Genomic DNA, 23,850 nt, shown 5'->3' with positions numbered 1-23,850 from the left:
AGATAGATAGATGATGGATTGATGGATGGATGGATAGATAGAACGATAGATAGATGGAAATATGGATGGATGGATATTTAAAACTTAATTACATTCACATGAAAACAACTAATTTAATTCGTAATAATATTTCACAGTTTTAACCGCATGTTTGCTCAAATATGGAGGAGCACAGAGTGACAGTGAAGCCCCGCAGGAGTTCAGTCAGTGCAGGACAGAGTCCTGTCATGGAGGAGCACAGAGTGACAGAGACTTCAGTCAGCGCAGGACAGGCTCTACCTGAGATAGCCGAGAGCTTCGCCTCATGCAGGACCAGCAGCTGCGCTTCACTCTCGCTGACCTTACGCCGCACACGACCCGACAACCTCTGACCCATCACCACCTGAACCAAGACAAACAGAAGATATCACACACCTGGACAAACAGAAGATATCACTCACCTGGAGGATAAGAGCAGCCACGAAAAGTTACAAATAACGCTAACACTTTACAATAAGGTTCTTTAGCTAACATTAGTTAGCATGAGCTACACTTATACAGCATTTATTAATCTTTGTTCATGTTAATTTCAACATTTACTAATACTTTATTAAAATCTTGTTAACATTAGTTAATGCACTATGAACTAACATTAACAATCAATGAACAGCTGTATTTTTATGAACTAATGTTAACAAAGATGAACAGATACAGTAACAAATGTATTGCTCATGGTTAGTTCATGTTAGTTAATACATTTACTAATGAACCTTATTGTAAAGTGTTACCCAAATAACATTAAATGATGTTGAAAATACGAAATATGACGCATTTTTAAGTATTATATATTATATGACGTATATAGGCCACAAACTTTTTCGGTTAGGAGACTTTTTTGCATAAAATAAAATAAAAATATAAAATACACCATACAATGTGTTTCGTATAAAGTTTCTTTGTTATAGTAAAAGAAAAGGTAAAACATTTTTTTTTTTATTAAATTAAAATCTTGAATACAACCATGTTGTGCCACATAAATTATTTTGTTAGGAGAACATCATGTGAAAAATAAATAATGATAATTAAAATAATAACATAACATTAATTTGTGCCAAATAAATTGTTAATAGAATATCTTATAAAATAGAATAAAAAAAATATCTGAGACAAATGTATGTTGTATTTTATTTTATTTAAGATATTCTCTTAAAAAGTTTGTGGCACAAATTTATCTTGTATGTAGGATTTTTATTATTTTATTTATTTTTTCATTTATGTTTTATTTGATTTAAGATACTCTTTAAAAAAATATGGCACAAATGTATGTATTGTAGGGCTGTTTTCGACTAAGGATTTTCATAGTCGAATCTGATTCGTTAGATTTTGCCGTAATCGACTGATAGTCGAACCTTTTTTTTTTTTTTAGATAGCAGCTAGATTTTTTCCATTTCAAACAAAAGAGCTAAAAAAAAAACTAAAAGAAAAACATGGTGTGTAACAAATACCTTTTATTCATTTAAAGCCACATGAACAAAACATATCACACATATATCATAACATTTCATAAACAAAACCACGTAAAGCTTTATGTCCATGAGAACCGTGTGGAGTCAACCCACAGCCGCTCCGCTGCCCTGCCGAAAATGTGAAGCAGAAACGCTTAATGTCACAAAACGTCCACAATAATTGGACCCTGGGTTCGATTTTTTGACCATTTTCAGTGGTTATGAGGAGCAATATGAGAGGGAAATTTGGTGATCGTTGTTTAGGTACATTAAACCACGTAAAGCTTTTTCACGCCCATGAGAACCGTGTGGAGTCAACTCACAGCCGCTCGGCTGCCCTGCTGAAAATGTGAAGCAGAATCAGATAACGTCCATAATAATTGGACTCTGGGTTCGATTTTTTGACCATTTTCAGTGGTTATGAGGAGCAATATGAGAGGGAAATTTGGTAATCATTGTTTAGGTACATTAAACCACGTAAACCTTTTTTCACATTAGGACTTAGCCTATAAATAAAGCCCATGAGAACCGTGTGGAGTCAACCCACAGCCGCTCCGCAGCCCTGCTGAAAATGTGAAGCAGATTTTTGAATACATTTTTATTTATTTACATTAGTAAGCTACAGGACATCGTCTTTCAAAACATGACCTGCGCGAAAGCGGAAAAAAAAACAATTTTGTACCCAGCCCTTCTGAAAATGCGAATGCGTCTAGCTCTGTCCAGCACATTTCAAACCAAACTGACGCCCATGTAAATTCGACTACGAGGTTCATAGTCGAATCAGACCTCTCCGAATCGAATCGTCGAATCCTCGACTATTAGAAGTCAGCCCTAATGTATTGTATTTTTAATTTTTTTTTTTTTTATTTATTTATTGTATTTTTTATTTTACATTACTTTTCGGTAATAAAAACAACAACATTTGTGCCACATAAAATGTTTTGTCAAAAGAATATCTAATAAAATAAAATAATATAAAATAAAATATGTGACACAGATGTATGTTGAATTTTATTTTATTTTATTTTGTTATTTTATTTTATTTAAGATATTCTCTTATAAAGTTTATGTGGCACAGATTTTATGTGGATTTTTAGGATTTTATATTTTATTTATTTTTTCATTTATGTAAGGCACAAATGTATGTGTTGTATTTAATTAATTTAATTTAATTTATTTTGTTTTTTATTTTATTTTATTTTACTTTTCGGTAAGCGACTTAAAAAAATAAATTAAAAATAATAATAATAATAATAATAATAATATTAATTAAAAAAAATATATATATATAAAAAATAATAATAATAAAAAAAAAAAATGCCACAGAACATTCTGGAAGTCTGTAATCATGGACCAGATGCCACAGAAGAGACACATCGGACCTCCCGACGTGAGAGTGGTTGTGAGACGCAGCCAGACGTGCCGAAGCTGTGCATCAGATAATGGCAGACCAGAGGGCAAAGTCACACTGTGCCATTTTTCAGGCAGCTCAGATCCAACCCGCGGTGCCAACACACACTCTCTGAGCCCGAGGCTCACACTGCAACCACACCGATCCCACTGACACCAGCTCACACACACACACACACACACACACACACACAGAGAGAGCTAAATGACAATTTCCCATGCTGCTCACAGGAGGAAAGCATCTAATTTTGTCTCAGATTGTGGTGGGAGAGCTGACAGAAGTTAACTAACCAAACTCTCACACACATCACAATTTATTGCAACAGGAACTGATATCAGAACCATAGTATCATAGTTTTTAATCGCCTGAATCGTGCTGCGACTTCTATTCCAATGCGACTTGTATAATGCAATTATAAGTGCACGCATTTGTATTCATCCCGAATGAGAGAGTCTAGTTGTATACCGTATTTCCCTTTAAACAGGATTGCCGTTTATAAAACAATGTGTTTACAATGAATCACTCAATAATTTATGTTTGTTTTATACTTGGTCATTTCTGTTCTGTTCTGAAAACCATTACATTTAAAGGATTTATTGTGGAGTGATGGAACTAAAATGCATGTTTCCAGAGTTTATAATGCTTGTAAACATTTTGTTTATTTACATTATTTATGAATATGTAATAATAATAAAATGTGACTTCTTCACCAATGCAATTTTCTCTCAAGAATGCATCTTATAGTCCGGATAATACAGTATATGCTGCAAAAAAGTTTTTAAAATGCATTTTTACATTGTACTATGCTACATTGTTGTCATATGACCTTATTATGTTGCTTGTCCAGTTATCAGAATGGTTATTTTGCATTTTTAATCAAATTGTATGAAAATAAATAATAATGGTCAATATAATCAAATATTGAGTCCCTTGACAATCATGGCTGAGATAATTTACTGTTCTTTCATCACACTGGAAATGAAAGGTGAAGTCGAGTGCATTGCATTGTGAGATACAGTATATAATCTAAATCTAATGAGGTTTATGCATAAAACAAGTGCATTAATCTGGCGTTCGTGCGTTATGAGGTTGTGAATTAAACAGCTCACCCAAATTGCACACAATATCTGTAATATTTCATGCAACTAACAGGACTGTTATTTATGACCTATAATTATGTGAGATTGGCCTCGTTTACACTGTCAGTGAAATGTGACCCAATTCAGATTTTTTGCTCATATGTGACACAGATCGGATGTGTTCTATGACGGGGTAAAAAACGCATGCATTCGGATATTTCCAGATCGGTTTCAGGCCTCATTCATATGTGGAAATAAATCAGATATAAATCAGATATGTGCCAATGCGACTGTCATGTAAACAGGCAGATCGGATTTTCTGAGGCATTATCCAACGTCTCCACGGTTTAATGACGAGAGAAACCCCGACGCGCGTCTGCAAAGGGACGGATGGCCCGACGAAACACTGTGTCGTCGTAGGAGAGGAATGTGGACAAACGTTGACACAACGGGCCCTATTTTAACGATTTGAAATGCAAGTATCAAACGCGAAACGCAAGTAACTTTGTGGGCGGATCGTGGGCGCTGTTGCTATTATACCGGCGGGATAAATGACTCTTACGCCCGACGCAAATCTAAAATGTGTTGGTCTGAAGTAGCTTCATTACTCATAGCTTCATTACTCATATGTGTGGTTTGGGCGTAACGTGAAATAAACCAATCAGAGCGTCATCTCACATTCCCTTTAAGAGCAGGCGCGCTTGTTCCATGGCGGATTGCTAGTATAACGGCGGATTTGCCAGACACACGCCAGGAGCGGTTCACAGCCGAGGAGACCGACGCTCTCGTCAGGGCCATAAAACACAGAGAAGTGACATTGTATGGGGATGGAGAAACACACCCAAATTAGCTTCGGTTAAACAGGTGTATGATAATTCGGGTAAATGTGTAAACTAGATTTATGCCTATATTTTCACATCTTCATGGACACAACAATGATTTCCCACATGTGGAATATTTTTCCTTGTAATAATGTAGCCTATGATTTGCAAAAATGAAAACTGCTGCTTCTGTATAGATGAGAGAATCAAAGTGTATGCGCGTTGTGCTCACGCTACATTGATTATGGCCAAGCATGCACCCTCAAAATAGCATCTGAATAACGCACCACTGACTTTAGACTAGGTTCTTCCTGGTCTGTGGCAGAATTGTTTTCTGAAACTGCAAAATAGCACCAGGGAACGTTTGCGCCGGGACACGCCTCCTCTTTGCGCTGAACCGCCCCCGGGAACGCAAATTCCCTAGTTTACCAACTACGTCTGTGGAGGGAAAAGTCTGCTGTGCGTCGGGTGCAAAATAGGAATGATACATGCGTCGGTGTACAAAGTCAATTGCGCTGGGTGCAAGATAGGGCCCAACATATCAAAGGTTGGCTTGCTCATCCTAAAATTTCAGACCCACTGCTTCTCGTTAAAGCCCGCCACAATATGCTCCCATCAATCCTGAGATCTCTCTCACACACAATAACTGAAGCATATGTGCAATGATGGCACTTTTTGTCCTCCTCCGCCTCAAAATCATGGTGATGTTTGGCGAACTTCGCATATATCGCATAGCTAGCATCAATCATATTTTGCGTTCGTCCATCTGTGCAAGATCATTTAACCCTTTAAGCATGCGCGATGTTTCAGATAGTATGGCAAGTGTAAACACATGAATCGGATATGGGTCACAATTGAAAGAACGTGTAAACGGATGGTCAAAAAAAAATCGGATATAGGCAACAAATCAGAATTGGGCATCAAGACCTGCAGTGTAAACGAGGCCATTAACACTTATTAAATATAGTGCTGACTGGTTCGATTAATATGTGGACTTACTTTAGCCGTTGCCTCTTTGATGGACAAACTCAGCGTTCGCTCCTGCTCCTGAAGTCTGAAAGGTAAATAAACCATGTCAGTAATGCTGAAAATAATGAGATATGAACAATAAAGTCATACATTTTACCATAATAAATCATGCCAAATAGTAGGGCTGGGACGATACACCCGATTTGATACTATCACGGTACTTGGATGCTGATACGATAACTATTGCGATTTTATTAAGAATTGCGTTTCTACAAGTATTACGATTCGATATTGCAATATATTGCAATTTTTTTAACACTAGACCATCGGGAAAAGTTAAATCATACACTTATACAGACCGTAAATGATGTGTACATGATTAGTCATATTTACAAAAACAAATCATCACATCGAGTTTTATTCAGAAGCATCATACAATACTACATTCTCTTGAATAAATGATTCAATAACAAATACAAATTTTAACAGTCACTTGTCGCCACTGAGTGGCAAAACAATGTAATTGATAAATGCGTGATTTTAAGCACCATATCTCTATCAAAAGCTGATTTTGATCCCTATCGTAGATATCAGTGTTCATATTTGAACTTTTAACTTTTATCCCAGTACTTCTATGATAATTTTAACTATTGCATCTCAGAAATAATGATACTATGAGGTTGAAAAGACTGTTTGTGAAGCTGGTTCATGTCGACTCTCTCCGGGTCAGCGCCAGCGCCAACACAGATCTGATTGTTGCGATATGATTTTGTCAAAGTTTAATAGACAGACGAATTGAAAGATCGCATGCGTGTTTGAATCGAGATCACAGTCTTTTAAAGATGAATCGTGCAGCTCTATTTTTTTTTCCCAGCCCAACCAAACAGTAATAATGGTACTTGATTTATCAACACCACTAATAAATACAAGCAAGCAATATTGTATAACAGGATGTGAGTGTTTAAATAAGCACTATATACTGTGATTAAACAAATGCATAAAGCGCCTCCTGCTGGTTATATACAGATCCCTGGATATGATTTCAGTAACATCTCAGACTGAGAAAGGGTCTAAAATGTCAGCCTTTTCTCATCAGGAGCCTTGAGAGGTTCTTCTTAAACATTACGCACAGGTTTTGGACAGAAACCACACGAGGATCTGTAAAGCCTGAAAGCAATAAAAATTCATAACCACGCTGAAAAGTGCGTCTCATTTCCAGAAGGCACGGGTAAAAATACAATAAAAGAGAGATGAAGGGAGAGAGGATTGCACGAGCGAAAATAGCACTGAAGAGTCCATGTGGACTCAGCTGCTTCTCCTCAAAACTCACTTTAAATCGGCCCTCACTGCAGGAGAAAATAAATCAATCTCTCAGCAGGGTTTGTTTAGCTCAGCTCAATGTTATGACCTCAATCTGCACCGTACCTCCGATAAATCTACATATGCATCAAAATCAATCTGTGAGAGACCAAACAGAGTCAGGCAATCTAGAGTTCAATATTTCTCTGCTCAGAGGCAGAAGTTTTGATGCCCTTCATTTTTTCACCAGAAACTCCTCCAAAAACTGAACCCACTGAAGACGAGATTCAACTGAAGCACGTCAATCTCAAAGTGTCAGGGTGTCAGAGTGACACATCTGATGTTGTGACGGGACTGAACACATTCATTTGCTTTAAAATATCAGCTTTCGGATTCTGTTCTGCCCTGACCTGACTTTCAAAAGTTACAGAAAGAGGTCAATAAGAAGAGAGATTTTAATATTAATACAAACTGATGGCATCACAAAGGTATCAGATGATGTACTCGAACTTATATTATATTAATCATAATAGTAAATCATGAATCAATGGTAAATCATAAATAATCATTATTGCTATTATCATCATCATCATAATAATACATCATAAATTTAATTTCAATATATTAAACATATTATGATATATTTTAATACATTATATTAAATAAATATAATTATATATATAATAATAATAAACAATAATAGTCGTAGTAGTAGTAAATCAATAGTAAATCATAGTAAATAATTATTTATTAGTGTTAAATGGTTAAACTGTATAATAATAATATCTATAATAATAATAATAATAATAATAATAGTAGTAGTAAATCAATTATAAATCTTAATAAATGATTATTAGTGATGATATTATCATCATCATCATCATCATCAATAATAAAAAAGAATCACCAATCAATTAAATCACTATAATAATAATTATAAACAACAATATGATTTTTGTTGTTATTATCAATAACACCAAGAGTAATAAGTTTTATTATTTAAATTATTATTATTTCTGTTGTTGTTGCTTTATTATTATTATTATTATTATTAACAATAATAACAATATTAATAAAATAAATTATTATTATTATTATTATTAATTTATTTTCTAAACCTGTATGATTTGCTGAAAATCATCACTCCCCTATAGCTTGCAAACCTCATTTACATCTGCACTTTTTCAAACATGGTGCCTTCAAATGAACTGTGGTCTTGTCCGTTAGCGACGTGACAGGTTTGATAGTGTGTAAATGTTCAGCCCATAATGACTCCAGACTCCAGTAAGTGAATGTTATGCTCAACTTCCAGAAGTGCGAGTAAATAAATAAACCCCTAAAAGAGGGTTTCATGCACACACATTACATTTTATGTAAATATTTGTGCCTTGTGGAAGAAATTGTATCTTTAAAGCTACAATATGTAATTTTTTCGCCGCTAGGGGTCGCTAACCTCTTACAATAACAAAGGCGTGGGTTGATGACGCATAAGCAGAATTAATGAACTTGTCGTGATGCTGATGGATCTAATAATGTTATGGATGAGTGAATACATTGATGTTTTTAACATGACTGTGGTGTGAAGCAGGGCTCGCTTGCTAATGAGAGACAGATATTAGCGCCACACGCGAGTCCCGCGGATATAAAGGAATAAGGACAATTAATTCCACCAAACTAACTTACCCGAGTGCTGAATAATACTCACACAGGGCAGTTTATTAGACGAATGAAACCTGTGAGGGAACGCAGCGCTGTTTCACTTGCTCTACACTATCACACTAAACTGTATTTGAATGTGTTGAAAGTTATAATGTTATTCTATGTGTTAGTTTGTCTGTATGAGACTAGCAGATCAACATTAGAATAACATACTGATCATATTCTAACATTTCATCATGTTGAGCTGTATAACATTGATAAGTTTTATGTACATTTGCTCACCTGTCTAATAAAGTACATGCAAGAGCGGCGTCTCTGTCAAGTCCTAAAGTCTGCAAATGATTTTTGGATATTTTATTACAAAATTCTGACATATTATACCTTTAAGATGTGTGTGACCATCATCAACAGTAAAAGAGCACACACAATCCTTATTCTGTGTAATTGTATTGGAATGGTAAAGAGTGTTGGTACGTGACCGAAGGGCCTCCACTCAAGGACACAATATGATGATCAAGTCTAAAAATGTTCCACAAATGGGTGAAAACACCATCATTGGCCTAGAAAGATAACATTCTGGGAGTCAAGACTATAAAGGAGGAAGGATCACGGTCACACTCTGAAGCCACTCTGTGTGACTGTACGACTGCTGAACTTCTCTTGCAAGAAAATAAACCTCATCAAAGACAATTGCTATATGTTTGTCTCTTATTCAGTGATATAATTTTGTTTGTCATCCACTTTTTACACATTTGGCAGGTCCACGGGTTCCCAAACCTTGGTTAACTTCAAATTCAAGGACTTTTCAAGGGCTTTCCAGGTCCAATACCCACAAATTCAAGGACTTAATGTGGGAACACATTTGTTGTTCAACAACAAACGTTCAGGTTCCATCGTAGTAGTTTTGTGCGCAAGTGAACATCATGGCAACGTACAACACAAGTACCTCAACGTAACACGTAAATGCGAGTAACTACCGTAAATCAAGCAAGCTAATGCGCATAGGCCACGAAATGTTGGCGAAATGACACATTAGTGGACCAGAGGGAATAATATGAAATTTTTTTTGCACAAAATAAATTCAAGCACTTTCAATGATCTTTGACATAAAAGGTTTGAAGGGCCTTGAATTATTTTTTCCAGATTCACAAACTTTCAAGGATTTCAAGGATTAGTGATGCGCGGATCGCGGTTATATCCGCGGATCGGGCGGGTCAAGTAATAAAAACAACATTCTGATTAATTTCGGTCGGGTCACTGGTGGACATGATAAATCATTATTAAGGAAAATATTAACTACATTCTCTAAAATATGAGCATGTCTAAAATGTAATTTTTTCCACCAGGCAGACAGGCACTAATTTGCACTCTCTCTAAGATATACGCTGCGCGGGATCCGCTTTTTTAAGCAGAAACAGAGCAGGTTCGAGAGTGAAGTAAAAAAGAAGAATTAAAAACAATACAAAAGGAAGGAAGGAAAGAAAGAAAGAAAGAAAGAAAGAAAGAAAGAAAGAAAGAAAGAAAGAAAGAAAGAAAGAAAGAAAGAAAGAAAGAAAGAAAGAAAGAAAGAAAGAAAGAAAGAAAGAAAGAAAGAAAGAAAGAAAGAAAGAAAGAAAGAAAAGTACCGTGTGGGAGCGTTTTAGCGAAGTGGTTAACGAGGATGAATCAAGTGCTGGGTATGTAATATGCAATGGCTTTGAAGTGTTTGTGTGCGCGTGTGTGTGTGTGTGTGTGTGTGTGTGTGTGTGTGTGTGTGTGTGTGTGTGTGTGTGTGTGTGTGTGTGTGTGTGTGTGTGTGTGTGTGTGTGTGTGTTCGCAGTGACAGAAACAGTGAGATTCCAGTTTAAGTTTCAAGGGAGTAAAGTCGGTTTATGCCATTAAGAAAATGAAATTCTGTCAAATAAATTTAGTTTTAAAGAAATGTTTATTTAAAAGCAGTGCTCATTCATCAGTGTATTATGTTACCATTAGAGATCCGCGCATCAACCGTCGACGATGATCATCCATTTATCATCACGCGTAACAACAAAAAAGAATAATTGTAATTTGACCGTCGGGTGCGGGTCGGGATACTTAAATCAGAGAGATTTATTGGTGCGGGTGGGTGATTTGTTTTTGGCTGCGGATTCGGGTGATGTCGGAGCTCATCCGCGCATCTCTCTCAAGGACCCGTGTGAACCCTGAGGTGCGCTTCCCCTCACCTGATGATCGCTGCTGGTGGAGACAGGCTGATCTGCGGCCGATGTTCAGAGGTGATCATGTCCTCCAGCGCTCGAGCCATCAGACGCAGCTGAGCCGAATCACAGGCTCTCAGGACGGGCTCCTCCAGCTCCTCCAGCTCCTCCTCCACAGCTCTGCTCTGCTCCTGCAGCTCCTCCAGCCTCCGCTGAAGCTCACACATCTCCTTCTGTACACACACAACACATATAAACTTACACCCGGTCTTTGTGCTCTACTAGATTAGGTTTTCATGCTTGAACGATCATTATTTTCCCCATATTCTTCATTGTTGCAGCTCCTCTCTTCCCAGTCTGTCAGTAACGCTCTGGGGTGTGTTTTCCCGAAAGTCGTAATCAGCAGTTCAACGAGTCTGTGTTTCCCGAAACCATCGTTCTAACGAAACATTCGCAAACAGGTTCGCAAACTTGTGTGTTTGGAACGACGGCTCTTGACCTGTGGTCAGAAGTTTCTTGTTTGCAAGACGTGGACTCAGTAAATCCTTATCTTGAGCAAAATAATCAAGCTGACATTCAGTACAACCCGTGTCTTTTATTTAGAATACATACAAATGTCTTTTACGTCTTTTAGTTTGTCAAGAGATTTAAAGCACCGTTTTAGAAGAGTGTGCATGTGTGAACGTGCTTTAGTACGAGACTATGATTGAATCTGGAAATAAAGCATAATAACTTAACTACAAAATAACTGAGAAAAATGAGAATTAGTCCTCAGATGCCATGTTTGTCATTTATAGCAAAACATCTAGCGTTAATACAATCTCAAACAGATTCATTAAAAGAAGTTATTACTCCACCACCTGCGTGACGTCATTAACCAACGTGGTTGAACGACCAATTGTAGGGATTTCGGGTAAAAAGTCGTGACTGGCTAGTTGATTTCTTCAACGATGCATCGGACTATGGTAGTGAACCAGCGAGTTATGTCGTTGTACGTGAATTGCACCTCTGTTTAGTTCCTGTCTCTACGAAGCCCCTCCTTCTGAAAGGCACACTGTGCTCTGATTGGTCGGCTGGAGCAGTGTGTTGTGATTGGTCGAGCGCTTCGAGTGTGTCTGGGAAATGTCCAGCCCCTTTCCATAACCACCAGTTTAACACACTACTGACTAACTCAACCAGGCCCCGCCCCTTTATTCTGCGTATGAATTATTTAAATGAGGAATATTGTGACGTGTTCGTTCCCGGAAGAAACTCAAGACTACAATGGAGGCGTTTCAGGGAGTTCAGAAACACTGACTCTGATATAAAGAAGAACCCCCGCTGGAGGAAACCTTTTTCAACATTACACACTAAAGAAAGTTGAACATGTAAAAAAAACATAACAAATCCTCTTTAATAGTATGAGTCTAGATCCATAGTCCAACTAAAAGCACAGTAAACATTAAAGCAACAAATGCTTATTAGTGCATATGTACTGTAGTACTGCAATACAAGCTTCTCATTCAAGCAATAAGTTAATATGCATATGTTATGCTCTTAATAATCATATATCAGTGATGATCATATATTTGTGTTCACCTGAATCCTCTGTTTTTTCTCTAACAGTTTCTCCCGTGTTTGAGGTCGGATCTGAGAGCTTCCTGATCCCTGATCGTCACTCGCTTCACCGTTTTGCCTGTGAGAAAAAATGCATTTTTGATCACTCACGGAAAAAGATGACTAGAAATGTCTTGTTAACGTTAACTAAAACTATTTAAAGTAATGTATGATAACTGAAATAAAGCTGAAATAAAATAAAATTTAAATATTACATGAAAAACAAACTTTAAAAACATAAAATTAGAAATAAATAGAAATGAGAAATGAGAAATGAGAAACTGAAATAAAATAAATTGAAGTACTGAAATGATTAAAACTGAATTAAAAATAAATTGAAGCTATATAGAATTATTTTTTAAACTAATAAAAATGACAAAAGGACAACAAAATTGCTAAAATGTAAACTAAAATGAAATATACTGTAAATATAAAAATAAAAACTAATTCAAAATAATACATTTATTATAATATATTTAAATAATATATACATGTATTAAATATTATAACATATTTTAGCTAGTTATATTTAATATGCATTGAATTATGAATAATTCTAATACTAAATAATTCTTTATTATAAAACTGTATTATGAAAACGGTAAAAATAAAAAAAAGCAAACTGAAAATATGAATAATTATTATAATAGCATATAAATAATACTAAAATACCACTGAATCTGTGTCACTTCTAGTCAGTGTCTCATTGATTATAATTAAGTGTCACTGAGCTAAAGCCGACAAACTATACAAAGATAAACATATGGAAACAATACGTAACAGGAAGTGCTTTTCAGACACTGACGCCACTCCTGTTTGCTTTCCTGTTTAAAAGGCTTATTTCTGGAGCTGAGATCATCTAACCAGCCTTCAAATACAATATAGTGAAGCATACTGTAGCATTACAGAACATCTAGTCAGATTAGAAATCAGAATTTAACTGTGAAGAATGGATTACATTCATATCTGAGTGTAAATATATAGAAAATACTATGTTTAGATCTGATGGAATTAATACTTTTACTCGGCAAAGATGCATTAAATTGATCAAAAGAAGCAGTAAACATTTATAAGTTACAAAATATATCTATTTCAGATAAATCTATTCATCAAAGAATCCTGTAAAATAAACATGTATCACAGTTTTCACAAAAATTGTCAACATTAATAATAATAATAATAATCAGAAATATTTCTTGATCATCAAATCATCATATTAGAATGATTTCTGAAGGATCATGTGACACTGAAGACTGGAGTAATGATGCTGAAAATTCAGCTTTGATCACAGGAATAAATTACATTTTTTTTAAAGCATTACAATAGAAAACACTGATTTTAATTTGAAATAATATAAAAAATTTTGATCAAGCAAATGCAGCCTTGATGAGCAGAAGAGACATTCAAAAACATTACCATTACTAAACATCTGAACAGTTAGGAACGTTCTCAGAACAGATAAGCTCTGGATGAATGAAGGTATAATGTGTTTAGATGTGTCCAGACCTGCAGTGCGTGTGTGTCCTGTGGATGGCGCTGTGCACCGCTGTCCTGAGACGCTCCAGAAATCCAGTGACCTCAGGGTGTCTGGACGGGAGACCGGGCTTAAGTGTCGCTCTCTCTCTCCGCAGTTCCTCTAGTTTCTTCCCAAAACGCTCGGCTGAACACACAAACAAAAAAAATCCTTTCAGAAATCTTTCTTTGATGGAGTAAAGCACAAGCCGAACACAAATGTACAACCCGTTTCCGGTCAATTTAGGTCAAACTCAATACAAAAAATACGAAAACATCTTGTGTTAAAATAATTTATTCATAACAAACACAGAGAGTTCATATAAGTTATAAAAACGTTATTTCGAAATGTTCTCTGAATGTTTAAAATGTCCAGTTTTTAGAATGTAAAAAAAATTAAATAAAAGTAAGTTTGTTTGATTGGTTTTGTGAACATTAAGGAAACATTCCATTTTGTAATTTTCCAAACATTATTGGAATGTTACTTTTGAAAGTTCTCTGAACATTCTGAAACAAATACTAACATTTAAAAAAATGAAAGGCCAAACTTTTTGTCTAAATACAAAACCCTCCATTAAAAATGTATAAATAATATTACAGTGTTAACATTTTAAGAGCATTAATAAAGACCAGATGACTTTGAACAAACATTCTTCATCGCTTTATGTTATGTAATTTTACTTTGTAAAGCACTTTGGTCAGCTTAGCCATGTTTAAATATCCTACATAAATAAATTTGACTTTTGAATCTCAAAAACTAGCCAAATATCATAATTAAAATCGGGCTGTCAGATTTATTCATCTATTATTGATTACAACCCAATCTTCCACAAAAAAAGAGCCACATTCAAGCATGTAAAGCCTAATCTACAACTAATACTCTGCAGGAAATGTGTGTGTGTGTGTGTGTGTGTGTGTGTGTGTGTGTGTGTGTGTGTGTGTGTGTGTGTGTGTGTGTGTGTGTGTGTGTGTGTGTGTGTGTGTGTGTGTGTGTGTGTGTGTGTAGAAGACAACTGACCCACTTTACACACACAGATCAGGGATCAGACCAGGTCTGGGAAAAGTCAGGGTTAGTTATGTAAGTCACAAGGTTTGTCAGGCTCTAAGGATGGGGAAAGGCTTCCAGCTGACTAATGTAGGTCAATCATCTGATCTGATCAAATAGAAGAAGTAGTTTTACAAGATCACACGCCGAAGACTAAAGGGACTCTTAAGTACAGTAACTAATGAAGCATAGGATACAGAAATGAAGACTAAAATAAGAGGTGACACACTGATGCTGCATGAGGACTGTGCTGATGATGATGATGGCCAGAAGATGGCGCAGTTTGACAATGAATCGCAGAACTTATGGAAGTTATGGACTATAAATAATGTATTATGTGCAGTGCTGTCTCAAACTGTTCAGAAATAGCCTGTGAAATAGCAGAACATGCAAAGATTAACATTTGACTACTCAGAAACAAATGCAGTACACAATATAAAATACTTTTCTGATTTAAACAGTTGAAAATATGCAGGAACTACAGAAATGTTCAGCAGCACTGAAGCAGACGAGGTGAACTGTGTGGCATTGCCAATAAATAAATAAATAAATGGGATGTAAAAACAATAATCTTCGGCCTATGGCAATTATTGATTAATTTCAATTAAATTTCAATCACATTTTACCTTCAAAATAAGGGAAATTTAAGCACTTAAAGAAATCAAATGCACTGTTATATATATATTTTTCTAGCATTACAGTCAAATCATAATGGTCTTTTTCATTATAACTTTTATTATTATATTCTGTACGTAAAAAACATAGTAAAAAAAAATAACACATTAGGCTTTCACTGTAAGAGACATGAACAAAACAGAATTAAGTCGTTAATCGCTATTATTTGTATGACAATTAATCGTAAGCACAAAATTCAGGATTGTGACAGGCCTAAATATTCTTGCTATGAAGTGAGCAATCACAAGTTAATGTTTTTGGTCTGGTTTGAGGTCACCATTGCTGAGATATGACAATCAGCCGGGAGTGTTTGGGTGTGTTTGCTCACCACATTAATGTGTTGAAACAGTTTTTGTCTTGTGTCATCAGCTGTGGACTTATTTGGACATACAGTAAAACTGGGCTAAATTCACAGATATGGTATAGAGTAGGATCGTCCTTTAAAATGTGAAGCAATGGCTTCAATTTCTTTTGATAGAGCATTAAAGGTGCAGTAAGTGATTTCTGAGAAACACTGTTGATATATTTGAAATCAACTCAGAACAAACACACCCCTGCCTTCATTGCTCCGCCTTCATGCCTTCATTGCTCCGCCCCCAAAATGTACAAACACGCAATGCAAGAGTTGATGTCTCTTTATCATAGCAGAAACAAAATAAAGCTAGGGTAAAGCTTTATATAAGCTAAATAAAGCTAAATATAAGGTGAAGATGACGAACAAATGAAAAGGAAGAACAAAAAAATTAACATACAGTCCACGAGTACAAGCCAGCAAGAGTTCGCTGTTGGTCACCAGCAGCTCAGACTCAAAACCAAACTTATGTACTGAGCAGAAAAAAAACGTTTTCCATTTTCAGCTCTTGCCTGATCATAACCCATCTTTTTCCAATGATGTTCCTTTGACCTTTACCCTTTTGTAATGTCTCTCAGACATCTCTTTCTACAGCGTTTCTTTAAATCTTCCTCGTTCACTCTCTCTCTCCACCCCCATCATGAATGGACACGCCCCCTACTGCTGATTGGCTCCCTCTGTCTTCTCTTCCATCATGAATGGACACGCCCCCTACTGCTGATTGGCTCCCTCTGTCTTCTCTCCCATCATGAATGGACACGCCCCCTACTGCTGATTGGCTCCCTCTGTCTTCTCTCCCATCATGAATGGACACGCCCCCTACTGCTGATTGGCTCCCTCTGTCTTCTCTTCCATCATGAATGGACACGCCCCCTACTGCTGATTGGCTACCTCTGTCTTCTCTCCCATCATGAATGGACACGCCCCCTACTGCTGACTGGGTCCCTCTGTCTTCTCTCCCATCATGAATGGACATGCCCCTTACCGCTGATTGGCTTACTCTCTCTCCTCCCCCATCATGAGTGGACCCACCCTCTACTACTGATTGGCTTACTCTCTATTCTCCCAATCATGAATGGACACCCTCCCTACTTCTGATTGGCTCACACTGTCTCCCCCGTCATGAATGGACACGCCCCCTACTGCTGATTAGCTAGTTCGTTGTGGCACTCTGTCCGATCCACTTACAACAGCATTTCACAGAAATCACTTACTGCACCTTTATCTATATTTTAGAATAAGAATCACTTCTGTTTCAGTATTCACACTAAATATACACATACTATTAGCTAGAGATACAAACTTTCATTATAATAATAATTAATCAAACAAGCACTGAGCATCTAAAATGTCTGACCTGTGTCATAGTCGTCGTCCAAAACTGCTTTGTGCTGTAATCTCTGAAGCTTCATCATTATGGACTCGATCTAAAGAGGGAAAACATTGTAAAACATTAAAAATAATTAGACAATTAAGTGTCACTTACAGTCAAATAAAAATGACTGTATCATACTTTTAAATATACATATAAGCCTCTAAATGATCAGCACGATCAAAAACTGTTGCACTACATGCCTTGTGTCGTCTGACTTTTTTTAGCAAGTAAAAGGCCTTTTATTTGCAGTGTTATGAGCAATAGTTGATTTAGCAAACACTGAAATATTAATCCTCCAGTAAAATGTAGACATAATTATGGAGATATCTTTTTTTTAATAACAGTATTACTTAGACATTTTATGTGTAACAATATTTGACTATTTATGTCCTAATTTATCACTAATTATTGCACTGTTTTTATTCTTGCATTGTCTATTCTAGTTTTGTGCAATTTTTTGACGAAGCTGCTTAGACATACACTCTAGTTTCTAATGTTTTATTAGTCAATGTTTTTATCTTGTGTTTTGACCGGTGACCTTAGTACTTAAGTTTCGTTCCTTCATGTAATGAAATGTGTATGGAATGACAATAAAAGACCCTTGAACCTTGAACTCATACAGTGTTGTGTGTCGTACTGATACCTTGGTGTTTGTGCGATTGTTCTGCAGACAGTCTTGCAGAACATCTTCGTGCTTCTTTTTCAGGCCGTCCCGACTCTGTTCTGCGGACGCGGTGGCGCTCTCGTACCCAGAGGTGACCGACGAGGCCGAGGTCGAGTCTGACGAGTCGATCGAGAGCGAAGACGTGACTTCGGTGTCCAGAGAGCCAGAGTCTGAGTCCTGGATGTTTTCTTTTGCGTAAGATGAGGTCTGCATGTCCAGGTCTGCTAGCCACAGATCTCGGTCCAATAACAGCCCTTTATGTTGCACTGACTGACCAATCGAGCCAGGCAAATGTCTTAATGCGAAAACCTCAGGTCCTGATTGGCTAACTGGAACAGAGCTGATCTCTGATTGGCTGAAGTGAGCGTGAGGTTTTAAAACACCTGAGTTTGACGTCTCAGACTTCGGTTTGTCCAGTGATGTCGATTCAGATTGTTTGTTTGTGCTTGCGTCTAAAAAACCACTGGTTTCTAATGACTGCTGAATGAAACTGAAGCTGGAATTGAAAATGTCGCATGATTGCGTTCGAGGATTTTCCTCTGTGTCGTGCAAACGGTGAGTTTGGGAAGAATCCGAAGAGTTGTCTCCCTCGAAAGCATCGTTATGGCATTTAGAGGCGCTCTTCTGAGTGCTCTCATCAGTAGACGAGCTAATGGGAGTTTCTGAATGTCCTTGTTCAGAAGCACATGGCGTTCTGGCAGCTTCGACCTGGTTAAGCGGCTCTGACCGTCTGAAACTCCAGTTGTGACGGCTTCCCGACGCTGATGCACCTGTTGAGAACAGATTGCTGGTTAAACCTCTAAGTCTGGATAATAAACCATGAGAGGAACTTGGACATCTGACATGCAAACTTTCACAATGGTATTTTTGTAAACAAATAATGACCCATGACAGCTGCTGTCACGTGGTTCAGCTGTAAAGTCTCCCTGTGATCAGCGTGTCAAATGCAATACAGCTGTTGAAAAATGACTACTAATGGGCACATCGGGAAACGAATATATAGCATTAAATATTATACTTTTTTTAACATTTAAATGTCATTTTTTATGCATTTTACACAAAACTTTAATGTAATTTAAAAATATATATACAAATATTTTGATTTAAAACTAACAAGCTCATCAGGAAATGCACAATTAAAACAGCTAAGAGTTTAATAAATTGCATATCAATAAATATTGTACTTTTTTATTTTTTATATACACTTTAATTTTACACAAAACTTTGTTTATTTTTTTTTTAAATAGTTGAAATTAAAATTGACCGGAAATTAAAATAAAACTCTTTAAAAATCAACTTTAAGAGTCTAATAAATTCCATTTCAATAAATATTGTAAATACTTTAATTTACTTATTTTTTTAAATTGTACAATTTTGTACATTTTATTTACACTTTAATTTTACACATAACTTAAATGTTTATTTTTTTTTAAATAACACATCAGGTAATGCACAATAAAAAGAGTTGAATAAATTCCATATCAGTAAATATTGTACCTTTTTACTTTTTTTCCATTTAAAATATATATATATATATATATATATATATATATATATATATATATATATATATATATATTTTTTTTTTTTTTTTCATTTTACACTTACATTTTATACAAAACCACCATTGTAACAGATGTTTACATCTGCCACAGATATATTAGTGCTGGACAACGATTAATCGCGATTAAAAGTTTGTGTTTACATAATATATATGCGTGTGTACGGTGTATAATTAATTTGTACATATAAATACACACATATGCATGTATATATTTAAGAAATATTTGCTTGTATATACTGTATATATTTTTATTGCTATGGAATTTTAAAAAGAACCATCACTTTAAAGTTAATATTATATATAAATATTAAACCAATAATAAATAAATAAATAATTAAAAAAAAAATATATATATATATATATATATATATATATATATATATATATATATATATATATATATATATAAATTAAATTAAATTAGTATTATTTGCAGGAACCCTAAAGAGTTTTAGGAGTTTTATAATAAAAATAAACAATACTTTAATTGTTTACACTTCTGAGCAATAAAACATTCCTCTGGCTGAGTAAAACTGAAATTAATTAATGAGTTCAAATGCATAAACAACAAGCCATCAGAAAATCACAAGCCCCAAACACACCAAAGACATACAAGTATAAAACCAAAACCTCCACATGTCAAGTCAACGAAACACACTGGTCTGTTGTTCTGGAAGGGGACGGATCAGTGGAAACACTCTCAAATGAACTCTTTGTCTGCAGCTCTGATTGGCTCTTCATTTAAACGCGTTTCCCACAATGCCTCTCTGCAACGAATGCAGGATCCGTCCCGTGTGCAGAGTGAAGAACAGCTGCGGTGCCGTTACACGAGTCTCTCGCTGATCTTTCAAACATAAACACACAAACTCACGAGGGAGAAATAACAGCGATTCACAGGAGTGTGAGAACCGAGAGCTCAGACTAGACCATCACTGAGACAAAACTGGACCTCCGAAAAAGGAGGAAAATAGAAAGTTTATGTCACTGGATTTCTATTTTTCATGTAAGATTTTATATTTGGCCACTTCTTAATGATAGAAATGCTACAACCACTGTAATTTCTTGAACAAGAAAATGTGGACATCAAAGCATGCACAAAACATTAAACTTTTATTTTGAAATCGCGATAAATTAACAGATCGCATATTTAGAAACATATTGATGTATATTCTCCTGCGTTGGTGTATTGCATTGTTAGAAATCTGATGAAATGGCGCACGTTGCGTCCAGCATTCGTATTTACGAATAAATCTTCAAAATAAGGTGGATAGTCTGAACATGTGTTGAAATCTTAAATATGTAAGGCAGGAAAAATGAAGCCAAATACTCTCTTTTTATCTTCTTTCTTTCACCATAAATTACGCTGAGTTAATGAAGAGCAGATGAAGAATGTTTTCTAGAGAGAAAAGAGGAGCTGCTCGAGTGACGTTATCAAGCAGTCGACCACAGCAGAGATTAACTAAACCTTTGTGTCACCCGACCCCTTTTGACAAGGTATTTACTTGAAGCGCCCACAAGATCTTAAAGGGATATTTCACCGCTGGAAAGATGAGTGTGTATTTAAATTGGGTCATTTATGTAGTAGAAATGTGAAATTATTTTAGAAGTTGGTGCCTTCTAGACTGAGAGAAGCCAGAAAATAAATGTTTGGCTCATGTGGATGAAAGACTACAACTCCCAGAATGCACTTGCTTCTCTGCCCTACGAGGCCACGCCTACCGGTTACAGAGGGCAGTATCGGGAGAAATGACACAACTAGGCTACTAGGGGTGGAACGGTACACAGAAGTCACGGTTCGGTTCATAGCTCGGTTCAGACATCACGGTTCGGTACGAGTTCGGTACAATGGAGGGAAAAGCAAAACAAAAATGCAGAAGGCTTGTGCATGTCTCGGGCTGGACCACCAAAGGAAAATAAATTACTTAAGCCTTGTATTTTTTAAATACGTTTTATTAATAAAGTAAAGGCATAGAAACAGTTTATTTGTAGTGCACTGACAATAGTTTTATATAATTAGTTTATTAATTAAATTAATCAAAATAAAAAAAGACCTTGAGATATGTTTGGTAATTGTACCTGAATGAATTTAAAATTAATTTGCTACATTTCAGAATAATATATTTGTTTTCCTTAAAATTTTAATTAACAGTAACTTAAACACTGCAATTTGAATGATGTATAAAACAAAATGACGGAGTATGTTTTTATGTTTCCACTGTTCAATCGCGCCCGCGCCTCACACACACACACACAAATATAAGTGAACAACACTTTGCGACTTTTCGATCGTGCCCGCGCGCCCCTCTCTCTCTCTCTCTCTCTCTCTCTCACTCACACACACACACACACACACACACACAACATATTCCAGCATTGCAATCTTTACATCGCAGCCTGCTTCAGAGCTAAGGCGGGGCTACAGATTAGGTGTCCCTAAAGAACCCGCGTATCTAACAGTAGTTCCGCATTACATTAATTAATTTCCATGCGAGTTTTATTTATTTTTATACCGTGTATTCTCCGTGTAAATTTATGCACCGAACCGTGACGCCCGTACCATTTCGGTTCAATACGAATACATGTACCGTTCCACCCCTAAAGGCTACTAGTCGACTCGAAACTGAAAAGACCACATTTTATGGTGAGATCCTCCTATGGGCGGGTTGAACACATGCGGAACGAGCTCCTCCTACTGGCTGTAGTCTCTCGCCTCTGGACAAAGAGCCTCTGATGACGATAAATGACGATTTTTGCATCATCTGAGTTTTTTTTCCAGACACACAATACAGAAATCTCTCGTCTCAGGGGGACATGAGGGAGGGAAGCACGGTCACTCGAGAATACTACCGCGTTTCTACTGACACAAAGCTTAATGCTAATCGGTGAAGTATCCCTTTAAGTTAATAATTCAATGGGCCTGATTTATTAAAACGGTTCTATATAAACTTGGTCACAAACAGTAAATGTGTCTCCGCAAAATGGACATAAATCTGATCTTCAATCATTTAATTACAGCCATAAATTAAAAAAGGCTTGAAGTGTCAAATTAAATGATATTTTGCTCGTATCAAAATAAAACATTCAACAACTTGAGATTTGAAATAATAGCTATAAAATATACAATTAAATTACTATACAATAGCTGTCTGTCTTTCTGTAAAGCTGTGTGTACCTATACCTACTGTGAAATGTGCTATACAAATAAATGTCAGAAAACTGCTAGACTACCTGCTTAAAATATTTGTACAAACTGCTTTCATCTCATCTTGTACATGGCCGTGGGATTTAGCAGTAGGCCTTCATAGCAGCGGGATTCAGCATGCTACATAAAGCTACCACTTAAAGCTAAAACAGCTCACGCTAGCTACAACAAGTTATCTTGAGAACAGCTTTAGATCAGGCATAATGCTGGGGTCCTAAGCTGGGACTCTTCTCTATACACACCGACACTATGATGCTGTCTGGGACCCCAGTGCTAAAGGATTGGTTCATTCTGTGGAACATTAAAGAAGATATTTAGAATGAAGAATAGCAGGATAAATGAAAAAATAAAGTGGAGAACATCTTTGAAATGACCGTACAAACGCGAGCCCATCAATGTTCACAACCTCAATCCAACTGACCGTTCGCAAAGACCCGCCCCCTTTAGTTACTGTTGCTATGTCCGATAAGCCACGCCTCTCTCAACGCCACACGTTCTCACGCAGTGAAACACACATCGTGGAGCAGAGAGGACACTGACAACACACTGACACACAGGACAGACTTTTGATATGAAACAAAGTCTCAAATTTTGTCATTTTTTAAAGAAATTTAACAATAAATACCGTTTTGTGGCTCTTCAATGTGTCTGACAGATCGCTGTAGAGCCTCAGTTAATGCTGCTCGTGAACCGATCATCTCTTCCTTCTAGTTAATTTATAGCATCAAATAAACATGAATGAACATCAGAAGGAATGTTGTTTTAAAGGGGAACTTGGCAACTATTTCAACTTAATAAATCCGTTTAGAAATCATTTGGATGGTTAAAAAACCTGTTCTGGTGAGAATTGTGACTTTCCCCGGCGGAAAACCAACCTTGCAACATGGGGACTAACGTCCCGGTAAGTTGGAAATAGGAAGTCTCGTGAGAAGCGAGAACGAGCGAGAAACACAAACTGCTTTACGGCAA

General features: G+C 36.3%; 1 protein-coding gene across 2 annotated transcripts in view; it reads right to left on the bottom strand.

Annotated features, from left to right (window-relative positions):
• disc1 (DISC1 scaffold protein) overlaps nucleotides 1-23,850 on the bottom strand; it is a 79,432-nt gene that overhangs the window by 49,498 nt on the left and 6,084 nt on the right. For both annotated transcript variants that reach the window (XM_082153330.1, XM_082153329.1), the window contains exons 2-8: nucleotides 18,095-18,885; nucleotides 17,434-17,503; nucleotides 13,999-14,152; nucleotides 12,475-12,571; nucleotides 10,924-11,129; nucleotides 5,795-5,849; nucleotides 280-382 (exon numbers count right to left, since the gene is read on the bottom strand). In XM_082153330.1, coding sequence (XP_082009456.1) covers nucleotides 280-382; nucleotides 5,795-5,849; nucleotides 10,924-11,129; nucleotides 12,475-12,571; nucleotides 13,999-14,152; nucleotides 17,434-17,503; nucleotides 18,095-18,885 — 1,476 coding nt within the window. The remainder of the gene's footprint in view (nucleotides 1-279; nucleotides 383-5,794; nucleotides 5,850-10,923; nucleotides 11,130-12,474; nucleotides 12,572-13,998; nucleotides 14,153-17,433; nucleotides 17,504-18,094; nucleotides 18,886-23,850) is intronic.

This window comes from Leuciscus leuciscus, assembly GCF_965113295.1.
Source record: "Leuciscus leuciscus genome assembly, chromosome: 22".
In the NCBI taxonomy this organism is placed as follows: domain Eukaryota; kingdom Metazoa; phylum Chordata; class Actinopteri; order Cypriniformes; family Leuciscidae; genus Leuciscus; species Leuciscus leuciscus.
The sequence above is the reverse complement of the archived record's forward strand: the minus strand, read 5'-3'. Positions and strand labels throughout refer to the sequence as shown.